The 17,199-nt window shown below is 44.0% G+C and overlaps 7 protein-coding genes across 12 annotated transcripts; 4 read left to right on the top strand and 3 right to left on the bottom strand.

Moving 5' to 3' along the window:
* The first annotated feature begins 202 nt into the window (after positions 1-202).
* LOC6565272 lies at positions 203-3,728 on the top strand. 2 transcript variants are annotated; one of them, XM_032738316.1, is made up of 2 exons: positions 203-1,809; positions 3,665-3,728. In XM_032738316.1, the coding sequence occupies exon 1, from the start codon at positions 254-256 to the stop codon at positions 1,796-1,798; it is 1,545 nt and encodes a 514-aa protein (XP_032594207.1). In that variant the 5' UTR covers positions 203-253; the 3' UTR covers positions 1,799-1,809; positions 3,665-3,728. The 2 variants fall into 2 exon arrangements, with proteins under 2 accessions (XP_032594207.1, XP_001990998.1); XM_001990962.2 differs by lacking the exon at positions 3,665-3,728 and adding an exon at positions 3,231-3,294.
* Positions 3,231-4,684, top strand: LOC6565098 (glycolipid transfer protein). Of its 3 annotated transcripts, none has more exons than XM_032738317.1 (5): positions 3,231-3,295; positions 3,665-3,825; positions 3,919-3,974; positions 4,041-4,298; positions 4,374-4,684. In XM_032738317.1, the coding sequence occupies exons 2-5, from the start codon at positions 3,714-3,716 to the stop codon at positions 4,539-4,541; spliced, it is 594 nt and encodes a 197-aa protein (XP_032594208.1). In that variant the 5' UTR covers positions 3,231-3,295; positions 3,665-3,713; the 3' UTR covers positions 4,542-4,684. The 3 variants fall into 3 exon arrangements, with proteins under 3 accessions (XP_032594208.1, XP_032594209.1, XP_001990997.1); XM_032738318.1 differs by lacking the exon at positions 3,231-3,295 and adding an exon at positions 3,431-3,531; XM_001990961.2 differs by lacking the exon at positions 3,231-3,295 and having other exon boundaries at positions 3,462-3,825.
* A 1-nt stretch (position 4,685) lies between these two features.
* LOC6565097 lies at positions 4,686-5,423 on the bottom strand. The gene is made up of 3 exons (XM_001990960.2): positions 5,263-5,423; positions 5,104-5,207; positions 4,686-5,036 (listed from the first exon to the last, which is right to left on the bottom strand). The coding sequence occupies exons 1-3, from the start codon at positions 5,318-5,320 to the stop codon at positions 4,686-4,688; spliced, it is 513 nt and encodes a 170-aa protein (XP_001990996.2). The 5' UTR covers positions 5,321-5,423.
* Positions 5,424-5,553: 130 nt separating this feature from the next.
* Positions 5,554-9,531, bottom strand: LOC6565263. Of its 2 annotated transcripts, none has more exons than XM_001990959.2 (6): positions 9,483-9,531; positions 9,157-9,247; positions 8,607-9,080; positions 8,011-8,529; positions 5,881-7,942; positions 5,554-5,781 (listed from the first exon to the last, which is right to left on the bottom strand). In XM_001990959.2, the coding sequence occupies exons 2-6, from the start codon at positions 9,229-9,231 to the stop codon at positions 5,738-5,740; spliced, it is 3,174 nt and encodes a 1,057-aa protein (XP_001990995.1). In that variant the 5' UTR covers positions 9,232-9,247; positions 9,483-9,531; the 3' UTR covers positions 5,554-5,737. The 2 variants fall into 2 exon arrangements, with proteins under 2 accessions (XP_001990995.1, XP_043072308.1); XM_043216373.1 differs by lacking the exon at positions 9,483-9,531 and adding an exon at positions 9,392-9,401.
* Positions 9,532-10,428: 897 nt separating this feature from the next.
* Positions 10,429-11,385, top strand: LOC6565262 (UDP-N-acetylglucosamine transferase subunit ALG14 homolog). The gene has a single exon (XM_001990958.2). The coding sequence runs from the start codon at positions 10,668-10,670 to the stop codon at positions 11,259-11,261; it is 594 nt and encodes a 197-aa protein (XP_001990994.1). The 5' UTR covers positions 10,429-10,667; the 3' UTR covers positions 11,262-11,385.
* On the bottom strand, positions 11,383-14,022 carry LOC6565268 (DNA-dependent metalloprotease SPRTN). The gene is made up of 4 exons (XM_032738290.1): positions 13,832-14,022; positions 13,570-13,752; positions 13,208-13,498; positions 11,383-13,145 (listed from the first exon to the last, which is right to left on the bottom strand). The coding sequence occupies exons 1-4, from the start codon at positions 13,919-13,921 to the stop codon at positions 11,523-11,525; spliced, it is 2,187 nt and encodes a 728-aa protein (XP_032594181.1). The 5' UTR covers positions 13,922-14,022; the 3' UTR covers positions 11,383-11,522.
* A 325-nt stretch (positions 14,023-14,347) lies between these two features.
* LOC6565267 lies at positions 14,348-15,349 on the top strand. 2 transcript variants are annotated; one of them, XM_001990956.3, is made up of 3 exons: positions 14,348-14,541; positions 14,624-14,732; positions 15,072-15,349. In XM_001990956.3, the coding sequence occupies exons 1-3, from the start codon at positions 14,374-14,376 to the stop codon at positions 15,347-15,349; spliced, it is 555 nt and encodes a 184-aa protein (XP_001990992.1). In that variant the 5' UTR covers positions 14,348-14,373. The 2 variants fall into 2 exon arrangements, with proteins under 2 accessions (XP_001990992.1, XP_043072270.1); XM_043216335.1 differs by having other exon boundaries at positions 14,621-14,732.
* Positions 15,350-17,199: the final 1,850 nt, after the last annotated feature.

Here is a 17,199-nt window from a genome sequence, read left to right as displayed (position 1 = left end):
TTTTTCCCTTGTGCCAGATGTGCTGCTATTTAGTGTTATTTTTATCAAACTCTAAGCGCAATCCTTTAAGCTATGTAAAACACATTGGGATTATTTGTTTGCTGCTGTTTTCCTTCTTCTTTTTTTGCTGGGCTTCGTGCATACCGTGTCACGTTATGTCTGAGCAAGCGCCCATCTCTAATTGTTACAGCTGTGATGCATGCAGCGTTCAACTGTTTTATAAACCGATTTGCGTTCCGCCGGTCGGGGAGCAATGACCAGCAGCGTCAACGTCTGCCAGCGCACCCATCAGATTGAAGTCGAATCTCTGCGAGAGTCAGACAAAGTGCGTCACAGCCTCCTGCTGATAAAGGGCCGACTGCTGCCCAGCTGCTCCAGTGGCAATCAGCTGACGGCTACACTATCTTTGCGCCGGTCGAAACGGGAGCAACTCACCCAGCTGTCTGCTGTTGGTGAGTTTAAGCTACTGTTTGATTTGGAATCAGAGTCGGATAAGGAATCGCAGGAGGTGCAGGAGGAGGAGCCGTGTGAGCTGCAATTAAACTGTTGCAGCAGCAAACGTTTGCTGCAATTTAGCTATCAGCGACGTCTCAGCACTTATCGTGTGCAACCATTGTATCTATTGTGTCGTCCCAGCGACCACGACGACGAGCCGGCAGAATCAGAGCAGTTGCAGCGCGAACGGTGCACTTTAATTGATTTGAATCTGCGCCTGGTGCAATGCATTTATGCGCATAAGCTGCAGGCTGCCGGCTATGCGAATCGCACGTTCAGCTTAAACGGCACCTGTCAAATCTTCCGCAGCCAGCTGAGTGGAGCGACGGTGCGTGGCTGCGGCGAGGACGAACTCTGGCAGCGATTCGCCAGCGAGATACTCGCGTGTCCCAACTGGGGCCAGCAGCTGCATCTTAAGTTTATTGCATTCATTGGCTGTACCCAATACGACGGCGCTGGAGTGGCAGCCAGTGGTGATTACAGTTACGCGAATATCCGTCGGAATCTGAAGGCGCACGCTGCTTTGGGTGGCGGTGGATTGGCTCTGTTTGGAAGCGGTCATTTTTATGCATGGCCACGACGCTTTGCGGAGATTGGCGAGTGCATACGGAGCACGAGGCGTGTGGATGTGACACGACTGCCGGACGAGAGCAACTATCGACGCACCTACGGCGGCGTTTATGCCAGCACCTTGGGCGCTGTCTGTCACGAGCTAGGCCACTGCTTCGACCTCGGCCACACCATCGATGGTGTGATGGGCCATGGATTTGATTTCCTAAATCGTGTGCTAACCGTTGATCAGCCCACGGAGCATCTGCCGCAGCGTATTGTGGCGGCTGCGGCGGTGGCGGCCACAGATGCATCCACATCTCTGGTGCGTCCACGATTCACCCAGCTGAAGCTAAAGAAGCCGGCGGGCAGCGAGTATCTGGATACCTATCACGAGCAGCGACGCAACGATAGTTTCTACTTTACAAACAACTGTGCCGTCATTCTCGCCCAGCATCGCTGGATGCGACCCGACTTGGAGCCCCAGGCTCAGAAGCAGCAGCCACACATTGAGTTGCTGTCAGCGAGCGCTGAAATTGTGTCAAGTATACCACTGCGTCTCATCGAGTTGCGCTGCAATCTAAATAGCCTGGTTGCCCACTACGAGGTGTTCGAGGAGCAGCAGCAGGCGCATCGCTTCCAGCTGCCCGCTGCGCTCTGGCATCTTTTGACCACCCAGCGCACCCACTACGTCTTTATACTGACCATTGACGGCGACACCAAACGCTTGACCTGTGACAACGCTTCCAACTAGCTATCGCCCCGGTGAGCTTTGAGTCGCATAATTCCATAAACCATAAAAATCCTCAACATCTTGATCAACTTAGTTGGCAAACCAGCTTTAAATCCAATAGTCAACCGATCCTCCAATTTGGAATTATAGTACTTTAAAATCTCCATTTGCTCTTTCTCATTTTCTGAAACCTGAGTGTATTCCAAGTGGGTGTAAATTCAATGACTCACGAATATTTGCGTGTTCGAAATTAAACAAATGTTGATTGATATTTATAATAGTCGTTAAAACGATAACTGCTAATGAGCACAATAAATGCTGACGCGATTTGCTTTCAAATGAAATCGTAGTATAATAATCAGAATACAACATAATTCAAGAAGTTATTTACAACTTTTACCTACAGTTTTCTTAATACATATATTTATTTTGATTAATAGTTGTAGATCTATTTCTTCAGTATGCTCATCCACTAAAATTACACTGCGAAACCCGAAACTGTCTAAGTCTTTGTCATGCAAAATTGTTGTTTTTCAACCAATTGTTGAACTCACTTTTAAAGTGAAACATTTCCATAAACCCACTTGACCTAAGCAAAGCCACGCAATACCAACATATATATATATATATATATATATATATATATATATATATTTAAATATCATTACGGAACTTGGCTATCTATTAAAGATAAAGCGTATCTTTAAAACTAATTTGAATTCTCTATTGAAATAATTTAAACAAGTAAAGCTACGTGTGCAATGTCTGCTGCTAAAATACAGTATTATATATTTTTTGAATTATAAACAGAATAGCTCTGACTTGATTCAATAAATGAATAACACTGAAAAGATATCAATACAATCAAATTGGCATGTGGCTTGCAACCCATTAAGAAGTGCTGTCCTGCCTCAATGGACTGGGGAAGAGATAACAAATCATATATTGTAAATTATGAGTCATGTTGCGACATATGCAGCTACATATATCTGAAACTACTCACAACTAGATGATTCATGCGCGCAGCTATTAAATCAACAAGTGCCCGTGGGTTAATAACATCGACTGACGGAACCGGCTCTCGAATTGCTATCAAAGTTCGATGATCGTACGCAGATAGTTAAAGTCGAAATAGACGAGATAAATAGCTTTGAGAGTAGCTCCCCATTCCACTGAGATTGTTAGCTGATCTCTCAGCTGAGCTGGCAAAGCAGCTGAGAGAGACGTGGGAGAGATAGAGCCTCAAGACGACTATCGCAGAGAAGTACTCATCGATCGTTGTCTATGTCAAATGGGTTAAGCTTTTGCGTTGTCAGCATTGCTGCACATTGGTGTAAACGCTGCAAATGAACAATATTCGAAAATAGATTTCTTAAACATGATTCACATATTCGTAACGATTTTTGCTTTTCATTTCAAATAACTAATGAGAAATCAAAATTTTTCTTTGTAGCTTCTTTTAGAAAGCCGCTATCAACTCAGCCAATCAACATTGAATTACTCAAAATACTCTCAGAGGTATGTCGAAAAAATATATATTACAAACAAATTGATTTCAGTTCAAAGTCGACTTGAAATTGGAACACGTGAGTTCGTTTCTTTAAACACTGTGCAGCGTCGACAAACAACTCGCATTTCTTACACTTTGTTTTCTGTTTGGCTTTTTTTGCTAAGCCAACAGTTCGATAGTGAATATGCTGTGATAGAAGCAACAAACAAGCAAACTTAAAAAAAAAAATATATTTTTGGCAGAGGTCTGCCTGATAAGATAAACATATTGAAAAAAAAAGTGTATATTATATGTATAGTTAAATTCATATTGGCAAGAGACAAGAAAAACCTGCGCTAATTACTAATTGTGGCGCTTGTGTGTCATTCACATTTCAGAGCTCAACTGGAGCAGCAGCTGTAGGATCGTACAGGAACCCAATTAAATATGGTGGATGCGCGCATAAAATTTAAAGTCTTGAAAGGCTTCCCGGATGCGACGGATAAAATAGAAACGCAGACATTTTTAAATGCGGCAAAGGAAATTGTAATTGTAATTGGTGAGCCTATTCGATCAGTAGTTGATCGATCGCTATGAATAAATTATATATATATTAAATATATTATCTAAATGCCCGCAATCTTTAAAACAGAAACCTTTGGGAAGCTCTTCACGCCCGTAATCAGCGATATGAATGGCAATATAAATGTAAGTTTTAACCCAATGCAATCATACATATATGTCACAAAAGTATTTATCACATCTTTGGCACAGAAACTAACCAAGGTCTATGGCACGGATGTACTGAAATATCAATATCTGGAAGATATGATTGTGACGAATGTGAATGTGGATGATTTTGCGGCAAATGCGCTGCTCTGGCTAAAGCGCGGTCTGCAATTAATTTGCACGTTCTTCGAGAACATCTACAACGATGCACAAAACACAGAGGCACTGAAGCATCATTTACAGGATGCCTACGAGCGCACCCTAAAGCCCTATCACGGCTTCATTGTCCAAAGCACCATCAAGGTGAGAGTGCAATTATCGAAAGTGCCGAAAATGCAATGCTTAATTTCTAACGTTTTCTAATTTGTTTTTCTCCAGATCATCTATAGTTGGGTGCCCACACGCAGCCAGCTGCTCGGCCAGGGGGCCGCCCAGCAGGAGAATATCGAGGTGCTGACCAATTACTTGCCCACAATGCGGGCACAACTCGATCGGATCGATGCACTGCTCAAGGCGCACAGTTTGGACGATGCGCGCAAAGTGTGATTCAAGTGATGATGATCGAAATTCCTTTAGCTTGCTAGTTTAGCTTATATTAATAGTACTATACTATACGCTGATACATATACTATTTAGAATATGATGTTGTTTAAGTCGAAATCCACATAAACATTAACGTGCACATTGAAGTTACAGTTGTTTGGCCTTGAGCATCAGCAGTTGCCGCGACTGCTTCTCCCTAATGCTGGAGGTGCACAGTGCATAATGTATGAGCGCCACGAGCGCCTCCAACGCAATCAGTACAAGCTGCACATTCGAGATGAACTGCAGCCAGCAGTCACCCAAAGCAGCAGCCAGACGCAGATAGACCAGCGCGGGCAGCAGGACGCAAGGCGTTAGCGTCAACAGCAACCACATGGTCGTCGCACCAATGCCCAGATTAATTGAGTAGCTGGCATAGAGGCGCAGCGATTCAGTGCCAACTGCCAGCACATAGGCCAGCAGCATGGCCAGGCCAGTGTAGTTCCACAATCGAAACGACTGCAACAGATCGGCGAAACCGAGACAAATGTATATGTATGTAAATCGTTCGGCTGATCTAACTCACCCAGATGATCATGTGCAGCAAATAGCTGAAACTCCAGATGACCGAGACGTAGGCATTGGTCTGTAGCAGCATTTGCAGCAATAAATTGGAACGATGCGGCAGCACTAGAAATATATGCATATAGTTAAAATATATATATTTGTGGATCTATGTACGTACATGTCTGGCCATTGTTGTAGTAGTTGCTGCTGCTCCTAATCTCGGTATCCATTCTCATAACCAACTAGTTCACTGACAACCTTTTTCGATTTGCTGTTTTGATGTTTTTGCCGGTCGTGGTTGCCAGGACAACAAGGTATTTAAATCATCCCCTTAGCTGCTTGCAATTTAAAATGTGGTCAAGCCCATGATAAATAAAATTAATATTAAAAAAATAAAAAAGTAACACACACATTGCAATTTAACAATTAAATACGTTGTAATGTTAATAATTTATTAACGCTTAATGCATAATGCAAATAATTTCAATATTTTATTTAAGAAACACAACGCCACTTTCTCCTTATACAAACACAACTTTAATGAATAATGTAATTACACGTGTGTCTGTGTGTGTGTGTGGGTGTATGTGTGTATGTGTGTGGGTGTATGTGGGTGGGTGTGTGTGGGTGGGTCCTTGGGATCGGTCATAGATTTAGCAGGGCACGCTCGAGCTCAGAGCCAGTTCCAGAGAACTGACTGCAATTAAAAAGAGATAAAAATGTGTAAAAGAGACAGATAAATGGTGTAACAGAGTACAATAATATATATGTATATACATATATGATTTTCACTTACAAATCTTGTGATCGTCCTTATAGACAAGCGTCGTGAGTGTTGAGGCCAGCAATTGATGGCAACGTTTGTAGGTGCCTTCAATCTCGCCCACCTGGCTAAGCGCCAGATACTCCAAACCATTGTTAACTTCAGAGGTATCCAAACTTTTGCAGCCCACATAGCTGGAGTCACCACCACAAAAGCTAGGATCTATGCTAAGCGCATGCGAATCATTTAGATAGCTAGTGCAGCTATGCCACTCCATGTCCAGCACAAATACCAAATGGAATATCTGCTCCAGAGCCGAGCGAAAGTCCTCAAATTCTTTGGTGAGCAGACAGTGCCTGGATAGCTGCAACAGATAGTCTTTGTGCAGCTTGGTCAGCTCGCGGATGTTGCGCGTCTTCTTCAGTTCGAGTTCGAAGTGCATGCCCATGGCGTGTATAACGTGGGTGCAGAGATGCGTATGCAGGCTGCTGATCAGATTGATCATCCAAAAACGGAGCATTTCCAGCCGGCGCACCGTCAGGCCCAGCAGATCGAGCGGTGCGTACAGATCTTTCGAGTTACGCCGTATGAAACGCATATTCTCCAGCTTCCATGCCGCCCATTTGATCTTGAGCAATAGCCTCCAAATGTCATTGTAACACTTCATATTTTCCTCTGTAACAATGGTCGACAGCGCCTGCGGCATGGTGTACTTCACCTCGATGGCTTCCAGAGCTTCGAACACTTTAATTGACTGTGAGCGCATGCGCGAAATGATCTCCACATATATATCGCTGGCCATGGCCGGATAGTGCGGATCCAGGACCGTGTACAGGTACTTGGTGAGATCCGATGTGCGCGCCCATTGCTCGCCCGACTCAATCTTGCGGTAGAGCCATGTATAGAATGGATATAGCAGATAGTCAGCCTCCAACATAAGCAGATGGCGCAGAAAGCGTACATGTTCACCCAGCAGCAACTCCTCACGATACCATCGCATCACAAAGACATTGGCCAGTTCGATGCGATTCCGTAACACCTTGGCCAGGGCACGTGGCAGCACCTGGGGCAACTGCAGTGGCGTGCATATTTCCAGCGCTTCCAATATATCGAGCACCTGCAGCGGCGGCGTTCTCTGTTCCATTTGCACTTGCTCCCGTTGTGATTGCTTCAGGTGCTGCGTAAAAAAGCCCATTAGCTGCGGATCGCCCAGCTCACTGAATCTCTGCAGTATCAGCGCTTTGTCCTGCTGCCAGTTCTGGCGAACATCGTCCAGAACGCTAGTACGCCGGCGACCAACTGGGCAGGCGACGCATCCAAAGCTCTTCAGCTCATCGAAGAGCTCTTTGATAAGATCCGAGTGCAGCGATCCAACCTGTTTGCTGTTCTCAATCAACTCACCCAGCAAATTGTGGCTGCCCAGCAGATTCTGCGTCTCACCGAACTGGAGTGCATGCTCCATGAGCAAGTGATATAATTTGCAGTCGCGCAGTTCCTTAAGTATAATTCGATGCACATCCTTTGGGTCCTCCGTTCGGCAACGTTCACGTACGCTTTGTACAGCATACACACTGTCATCGCGACTGCATTCCATTATAAACTCGTGGCGACTGTCTTTAAGATTGCCACTGCGCCACCAGTTATCAATGATGGTGCAATAGCGCTTCAGCGTGATCAGCAGGAGTGCCATTGCCATCTTCTGGTTCGGTACGTGCATTTTTGTGTGCTTAAACAGATGAGAGAGCAGATAGGCGCTCCGCAGATGCGGCGGGGCCGTAACAATTGCGTTGGCCGCAAGCGATTGGATAACCTGCAGCTGTTTGAATTGCACATCCATGTGCCGCACAAAGGCAATCAGCGTTAGAGACGACTCCGTAATGCCGGCGCCACAGTCAAGCAGTTGCCGTTCGAAGGCAATGAGACGCTGCTCGATGGGCTGGATGACATCGCGCAGCCCCACAGCAAAGCATTGAAGTGTCCCTGAGGTGGGCGTATGGTCGTTGAGCAGCGTATGCTCTTTGACAATCTGTCGCAGTTGTTGCATGGCCTGCATGGCTGGCAACACCTCCGCCTCCAGCACTGTCTTCAGAGTGCCCTAATAAACATTACAATACAATTGGGAATCATAATTGCTATACATTTCTGATTTTATCATATACATACGTTGCTAACGCTGCAGATGGAAACATCACTGCAAACGCTGATCTCCATCGATTCTGGGTGCACACGAAAGAAGCAGCAACTAGCCGGCATAAAAAACATGAAGATGATCTCACGAATCAGGCTGTGCTCATCGATGGTTTTAGGCAGCAAGCGTTGCGTCTGTGGATTCATATACTGCACATAAGCACTAGCAAAGTTCGCTAATGGATCGAAATTCATTGTATATGAATAGCATTTGACGTGTTGCAGCCACCAATAAGAATGCACCTTTGTCGACAGATTAGTGGATTCGGCAATAAATTTGGTGTATGTTGGCAGCGCACTTGGAGCCTGCACCGCTGACAGCGTGGGCAGCTTGCACCAGCTGGAACGTTTTGGGGTGCCATCGAACGATGTCGATTCAGTTGAGTGGCAAGGAAAATTTCTGACAAACAGCTGCAGGCTCGTACTTGATTCTTCCTCCTCGATCTCATGCATTGTGTTCTCTGTACTGAAACTTTCTTCGTCATCGGACCAGTCCTTTGAAGTGGGCAAAGCATAATAAACGGGTTTAGCTTTATGCTGCAAATTGTTAATTGTTATATAAAAGAACCTACGCTCAAGCTGCTGTTGCTATCCGAGCTTAGTAGTGATTCTTTATCGAAATCCTCTGTTAGTACCGCCACCCAATCGACGTCTGCCTCTGCAGGATTAGACAGGGACTGATTCACGAGTTTATCGTTAGTCGGCGCCCTTTCGAGATCATGTTTTAGAACCAGAAGCTGTAGATCCATCAGTCTTCTATTGCGTCGCACCGTTTGGATGGGCGCATAGGTCACGCTCAGGAGAAAATCGATGACCGAATATTGTACGTCCGTCACGTAGAGGGACTTCCACAAGTCATGGTCCATGATGAGCGTGCTCAGATACCGCAGTGCGCTAGCCTGATGCGGCATGCCCTCGCAGCGAAATCTCTCGATCATATTATCAACGGATCGTCGCACTTCGTGTCTGTTGATAGCCAAGGAGCGATGAATTTGCACCTTGTGCAATCCATATTGCTCCAAAGTTCGTCTCTGAGATTTTGTCGACTGCACAAATCAGAGATCAGAAATCAGCAGTGTTAATATACATGTTTACAAACACTTATGCAGTGATTTTACTTACGTTGCCGCCAGCTAAACATTTCACAAGCTTTCTCACATTCTGTTGAACAAACGCGCTGCTTGCATCCTTGGACATATTTAGATGGCAAGCGCTGCTTTTGTTAAAATAGAAAAGAAAATTTGTGAGACTAATGTAGGGCTTGTTTATTTCGAAAAAGGTAAAGATGAATATATAAGGAGCGTGAAGTCACTTTTTCTACGTTTTTTTGAATACAAATAGCAATATAAGTTGCTACCTGCAAGAGGACTTTCACAAAATGCTCTGGTTCATCATTGCATCATTTTATTTTACACTTTTCTTTAAATTCCACAAAACTAAGTCTTTACCCTTTACCCTAGTTAGCAAATGATGTACTCATTTAAACGGAAATAACGAAATTTGCAACAAATGTGCCACTTATTTTGAGGGTTTTAAATTGTTTATTAATATAGTGTGACCAGAAATTTGAAAGTAACAAATGTTGAGGGGTGGGTCTACCCATGCCCACCGTTTTAACAATCGCACAGCCCTACACAAATCTGCACATCACCAAGCAGCTGATTTCAAAAGATTACAATAACAGACAACAACCCAAGGAAAACTTAACAGTTCGGCGTTGTTGTTAAAGCCATGGGCAGCATGAAGTATAAATCACATCTCTTAATCGTTAGACAAATGATTTGAACGATGTTTCGCTTACCCTCCCCTCCTCCCTAACTGTATCATTTAACACTTGTTTTTTATTTCGCATGCTAAATTTGTAAAAATGTAAATAATTTTAGTTCTTTTGCGCCACTTACGGCATTGGGACACTTGCACAAAAAATAAACGGTTTAAATAAAATTTAGGGTTTTACATGGTAAAATTAACAAAAACAAAAAAAACAAACAGAAGACGCAAAATTCCTGGAGCCTTTTAAATAAATGTTCGTTCTCTGAATTCAGACGCATATAAAATAAATCATTAATAAATAAATTCCAGAAAAATTTTAATATATGCGTTAAATATAAAATAAAATAAAGAGAAATTAAATTTCAAACAAATGTTCATTTTGGCCAGTCTTGAGCCGATCATTAGATTTCTTAAAGCACAGTTGTGATCCGTGTGAGGGTGTGTCATAGCCTTACTTCTCTCTCTCTCTCTCTCTCTCTCTCTCTCTTTCTCTCTCTCTTATCTCTCTTTATCATTTCGCACCACATATTAACAGAGTGCGGCCACCTGGTTGAAAATGGGAATGCCAAATTATCGATGAGCCAGTGCCACAGTGCAACATATTCTATGGACAGCATTTATACGGCTTATAAGCAAATAACATTTAAGTTACAAACAGCTTATAAATAAATAACATTTAAGGCAAATAACTGTTGCACATGGCTGTTTTTATTGAAGACATGAATTTGCTCGAAACTGTTACTGAGGGTAACTAGACTAAACAAATCTTATGTTTGCATAGTGTGGCCAGAGATTATTTTGAAAAGGTAAACAAAAGCTGGTTAGAAATTTCCAAGTGGTCTCCGCAATTAATCGAAACAATGATGAGTACGAGCAAATCACCGACAACTGAGACGATACACCCCACCTTTGTGATACTCGGATCGGGCGGCCACACCGCTGAGATGTGCAAAATGAATCAGGCACTGCTGCGTGACCAGAACACATACCAAAAGAAATACCAGCCGGTACGTTACATTGTGGCCAATAGCGATGATACCTCAGAGCGTCACCTGCGTGTCGCAATGCCTTCTGTGACGAAGGACAGCGATTTCATCCGAGTGCCGCGCAGTCGAAGCGTCGGCCAGAGCTGGGTGAGCACTATATTCACAACGCTGTGGTCACTCCTCTGGAGCTGCTGGCTGGTTTGGCGCGACCGGCCACAACTGGTACTGTGTAACGGGCCTGGCACCTGTGTACCCTACTGCTACGCAGCATATATGTGGCGACTGCTTGGCCGCCTGCCCGCCCACAGCCGGATAGTCTTTGTGGAGAGTTATTGTCGCGTCGAAACGCTCTCACTGAGTGGCCGCCTCCTCTTGCCTCTGGCCGATATGTTTGTCGTCCATTGGCCAGCGCTGGCCGCACGCTACTCCCACAAGCCTAATATTCGATATTTTGGCCGAATCTTATAGGAATCATACGCATAATCTTTCAAATATATGCCATCGATTTGAAGTGCATCCAATGATACTTTCCACTTCAAAAAGATCAATATTGGTTTCACAAAAAAAAAAATAAAAATCAAACCGTATACAAGAAAAACTAGTTTAATAAAAAAAACTATTCATAAGAATAACGAATAATATTATTATTATTAATAACTGACAAATGAGTTGTATAATAAGTATTTCCAGTCACACATGACATGTTTTTGTAACTACGAATTGAGAATGTCAGCGTTTTTTGCGCTTGCAGATCATACGGTGTGCCTCCATTTGATGGCCAAGCATTTCCTGGCCGCACTTGGGGCACTGATTTGTCTGCTTCTTGAGGGAACGTTGGCGCCACTGTTGTGGTGTCATATTGTCTGACTCGCTGGACGTACTGAGATCAAGCGATGCAATTTCGCTTTCTGAGTAGCCAGCGCTTCTCAAACACCCACGACTTGAGTATTTGCGTTTCGGTTTTCCTGATGATTTTGGCTTGTTGATGGTGTTGCTGTCGCCGGGCAATTTTGATAAGCCTTTGTACGATGGCGCTGGCACTTTAATGGTGATGCTGCAGCCCTCCAGGTGATTGGTAAATTCACAGCGTTTCATCTTCTCAAAGCAGATGGGACAGCTGGTAATATCATTGGCAGCATTAAACTGAAAGCCTGAGCTGCAGGCAACCACATCGTTTTCGAGCTGGTACTCCTGCAGCAGCGTATCCTCCCCAAATAGATCTTCAGTAATCGACAGATCGGAGAGCTCAATGGCTGCAGTCATTTCATCGACGTTATCATCGTACTCATCATCGATCATGACAATGTCGTCGTCATTGTACAGCCCCTCTTCCTCCATAACCTCGCGCTTGATGTTAATAGTGCGATCATGGCTACTTATTGCTGCCGATTTTAGTGGTTTTGTGAGCACAACATTATTCTCAGCCTCAGCCTCATGTTCGCTATCTGATATGGTTAAAATTGGAACTTTTACATCGTATATGAAAACATCTTCATCACATTTCTCCCAGCCTTCGGTCTCTGAAGAGTCGCGTCGACGTTTGCTCGGATTCTGTTTGTTTTGCGCCTCTTGTTTTGGCTCAGTTTGTTTATTTCGGTTATCAAAACGCTTGGACCAGATATCGCGCATATGGTTGAGGTTTACATTATCTGGCGGGTGGAGCTGACTGGAGATGCTCGTTTTTAGACTATAGCCCTTACCCTGCATACCACTGACTTTGGAGTTGGCCTTGTCCTTGTTCTCGTCGCTAGAGCTGCCATCGCTGGTCAGATCCTTGAAGCCAACTATGTTGCCACGCTTCTTTGCGTTATTGGTCTGAATGCCAGCAAATGGTTCGTTGGATAGACCCGGATATGAGGTGGGCGGAAATGCGCCTGGTAGTCCAAGATGGGGCTGCGCTTGCGGCAGTAAGTTAACAGATGGCCTATTGTTGCCAAAATACTTGCGAATGTCATCGTTTGAAGTTGATGTGATAGTGCTTGATCTCTTCGACGCTGGTTTTGCAACTGGTTTGCTTGATTTGGCAGCTGCTCTCGGTGGCTCGCTCTTCTTCTCAAAGGTGCCGCCACACTCGCGGTGATGTTTTGCCCACCACTGGTCACTGGGACCGGGAGCGCGATTCGATGTGCGCTTCACCCAGCCCTGAAAGGGATTATGATATTGGCAAATGCCATTGCAGCGCCAAATGTGCGTCTTATATGCGTTCACTTCATCGTGGAATGTGTGATAAACAGTTATATTAGTGCCCGCCACTTTGTTTATCGTTCCCATAATGCGCTTAAAGTTCGGACCATGTCCGCCATTGCCCTCCAATATGTTTAGCACAAAGCAATATGCATGTATCATCTCGTGCTGCAGACGAAATAATTTACTAATATACATACGTATATTTATTACGACATAGATGCACTTACCAGCAGCGTCTCTACTAGATCCTTCCGTGGACGCAGCTTTAGTAGCGGCTCACTGAGGCGTATAATCACCTCTTTGCCCAGACGGTTGCCGCGCTGATAGCAGATACCGGCGCAGGAATACATACGTTTGCTCCATTGGACAGCGACGGCGCTGAGACGGCGATTAAAGAACTTTTCATCGAAGCGCACAAACATGGCGAATATGTCTGGTGTGGGATCGACTAGCTCCCATTCTGGATGGACGAGATTCTGTGTCTGATCCAGGTAATTACCATCGTGGCCAACGGGCTCCTGGATAATATAAATGTAAGATTAATGGTTTATTTACATACAACATATTGATATAATAATATAATAATTACGTCTGCTCGTTTCTTGTTGCTCACACCGCGCATCAAAATGCTAATGTCTGATGGCCGAGTGGCTTCTGCAAAGGAAGCACTACTTTCATCTGCATTTGAGGTATTCTCGGCATCAAATTCGGCTTGCAGCCGCATCGCAATTTGGTAGTCTTCATCCTTGACCGACATTTGATTAGTTTTTGCCTATACAAAGTTGGCATTATGGGAATTTAATTTATGTTTTTTCTGTGTTGTGTGTTGATTGTTTTATTCAGTTACTTACATGGCGCGAGTCTGAATCAATATTGATTACATCCTCATCGATTTCCTTTTGAAGCTTCCTTGCAAAGAGGTAGTCTGGATCATCAGACATCTTAGACAATTGCGTATTTTAATGCGCAGTGACAAGCAAGCCGTTCTTCAAAATATTTGACTGCTTGGCGGTTCCAAATGGGAACCGAAGCTCACAGCTGTTTCTCTGCTGCGTCTTTAATCGGAATGAAGTGATCAAAAATATATCGATGTTTTTTGAGGAGGTCTGACAACAATACTTATTTAACTGGATTACAAATAAGTTTTGAGTTACAAAGCATTGCAAAACGAAATAAGACTTAGCTTGGCAACTACGTACATACGAGTTTGCACTCAAAGCAATATGACTTAATTTTCGCTCGGTTATACGTTGAAGAATATTAAATACTATTTGGTATTTTTAGCGAATATATTTTATATTTCAATCTTGCGACCACACTGGTTCGTCAGCGGCCATTGAAATATTTGAAAATACGATCGCCGACTGTCCGAATTGTGCCGAACCGACACGAAATGAAATATCTGACCAAGCGACAGCGTACAAGAAGGGTGCAACTATTCAATCGATTTGGAAAGATCTCTTATCCGATCAGCACAGAGGGACTCAACGTCAACGTCGATTTGGACTTGTGCAGTAAAATAGAGTCCAACGATTTGGAGACAACGTCCTCCAATAAGAAGGTAGACTCAAGGCTAGCGGTTAAGTCGAACACGTGCAACTTCCACTTCTAATTTAAATTTAAATTGCTCCTTAACCAAGCAGTTGATATTGACGACAAAGACCATCGCCAACGGCGTCTACAAGTCCAAGCATTACCACCAACTCCAGCAGCAGCAGCTACCGCAACAGCCCCCCGACGGGACGACTTGCCGTGAGTAATCGACACCGGTTGGCTGGCATCGGGCGTCAAATGGCGCCGCCAACGCCTCTAAACATAAACAAATAGAATCACTGATTTTATACAAGTGATCTTCGATCCGTTAAGCCAACTCAAACTATTCGTAAGAGCTGATCAATTGCATTGACTCTCTTTCCTCCTCCACTCTCCCTTTTTGCCTTAGTTGGAAAGAGCTGAGCTCAGATGTTCCGTGCCCCCCTCTAAAAATTCTAAATTGAAATTGTTTACATTAATTTTTCTCTTGAGAGTTGTTTGTTAACTATATACACAAATATTTTAAATATAAGCATATACATTTTTTGCTTTCCTTAGATCAGCGAGGCTTTCAATTTAGATTTGGCTCGAGCAGTTTCTCTCAGTATTTTGATCGGGATCCGGAGCGTTATCAAAAGCAGCGCGAGACACTAACGCTAGGCAGCTTCATGAGTCCTGAGGCTTGGAGACAGCTTCTTGGTGAGCATCGGGAGCATCGCCTGAAGACACCAATGAGCAGACCACAAAACTCAGCAGCCGTTTCCACCAACCATTTCAAGTTTTCACAACTGGCAAAAGGGCCAACAATGTCGGAGGCAGGATGTGCCAATCCATGAGTTGCTGTCTCGCCTGGCCATGACTACACCGTATAAGGAGCTGGCCAGCGTAACGCTATCCATGCTTCAGGACACCGCCTTTGGACCACTGAGCATTGACAGCCCCAGCACTGGCGCTAATATACCAGACATGAAATTCTGGCCCAATCCCTTTCAGATTAACTTTTTCAATGGCAGCGAGTCGAAACATTATCCACATCTGTTCGTCGAGAATATGCCTCAAAGTGCCCTGAAGCCCATTGGCTATGAGGTTAAGTGCAAAAACCAAATGCAACAGCAGCTGCAGAAACAATTGGAACCGATGACGAATGGCTGTAACCAGCGTCCAAATGCTGCCGACTTTTGGTTGAGCCAGCAAAGCAACAGCAACATAATCGATCCGAGTCCCAATAGCATTGTGGACAGCATCAAATGTATTTGGACTCGCAGCATCCAATGGGACAACTGCCAGCAGAAAACTCAACAGCATAGAGAATTCAGCTGGGGTCGGCGCAGTCGCGCTGCATTGGCTCATCAGCAGCACACTTTGATAGCGGCAGTGCCGGAGTATCCGCAACATAACCAACAAATGGTAACACCAGCAGTAGCAGCAGCAACCAGCAACGACAAGTATATCGTGCGCAGCAATGACACTTCTCGTTACTTTTATAAAAACCATGACAATTACAATGCGCGCAACAACAACAGTTGCTTGCAGTACCAGCAGCAACACGTACGTCACAGCTATCAGAATGCACAGCAACAACCATCGAGCCAGCTCCAGCACCAGCAGTTTTGGTTATCCAAGCCACGTCCACAGTTCCACACCAGTCGCCTTTACAAAGGCAAAGATTGCCACCACAACAACAACAACAAGAACAGTAACCACAACATCAACAACCAGAATCCATTTATGCTAAATCCTTTCCAGGAGGATCTGGATATGTCAATGGCTATGCGATACAAGCATTCTCCATATCCATCATCTGCAACATCTGAATTAAGAAACACGAACGCATTTCGAATCTTTACTAAAATGGATTACTGAGTTAACGGTAACAAAGAAACAACAAATTTTCAAGTTCTTCTAGCTTAATGGAAATAAAAAAGAAAAGCAAAATGGCGAAAAAAATGATAATAAAAATTACACCCTTTTTAAATTTTTCATGGGTTCATTTTGTAAACAACTTAACTCCAGAGCATAACTTAACTAATAACTCTGAAAACTTAAATATGTATCAATATTGGTTTTCCGAGAGAAAATGAAGTAAGCTTTAGAGACTTTTGCGATTGCACTTCAAGCGGTCCATTTGATGGCCGCTCCTGGGACACCGACTGGTGCACTTCGCAACGCTCCCTCCGTGCAACTGTCGTGGAGTCAAATTGTTTAGCTCGCTGAACGGAAGGAGGCCACTGATGCCATTTTTGCTTCCTGGTGCCGGGCAATTTTGATAAACCTTTGTACGATGGCGCTGGCACTTTAATGGTGATGCTGCAGCCCTCCAGATGATTGGTAAATTCACAGCGTTTCATCTTCTCAAAACAGATGGGACAGCTGGTAATATCATTGGTAGCATTATTTGATTGGTTTTTGCCCATGCAAAGCTTTAATTATGGAAATTTGACTTTCATTCTTTGTTTCTTGCAATTGCACTGATTGTTTTATTTATTTACATACACGGGAGGAGCCGGGCTTAACCTTGATAAAATCGCCATTGATCTCTTGCTAAAGCTTAATTGCAAATAAATAGTCTAATCACTAGACATTTTGCACAATCATGTATTTCAATGCTCAGTTCTTTAAAATATTTGGCTGATTTGCGGTTGTGATATACATACATGTATGTACATGTTCCTGTGCTCTGTCTCTT

This window comes from Drosophila grimshawi, unplaced genomic scaffold (genome assembly GCF_018153295.1).
Source record: "Drosophila grimshawi isolate 15287-2541.00 unplaced genomic scaffold, ASM1815329v1 contig_1006, whole genome shotgun sequence".
NCBI classification, from domain to species: Eukaryota; Metazoa; Arthropoda; class Insecta; order Diptera; family Drosophilidae; genus Drosophila; species Drosophila grimshawi.
This window is presented reverse-complemented; position numbering and strand designations above follow the sequence as displayed.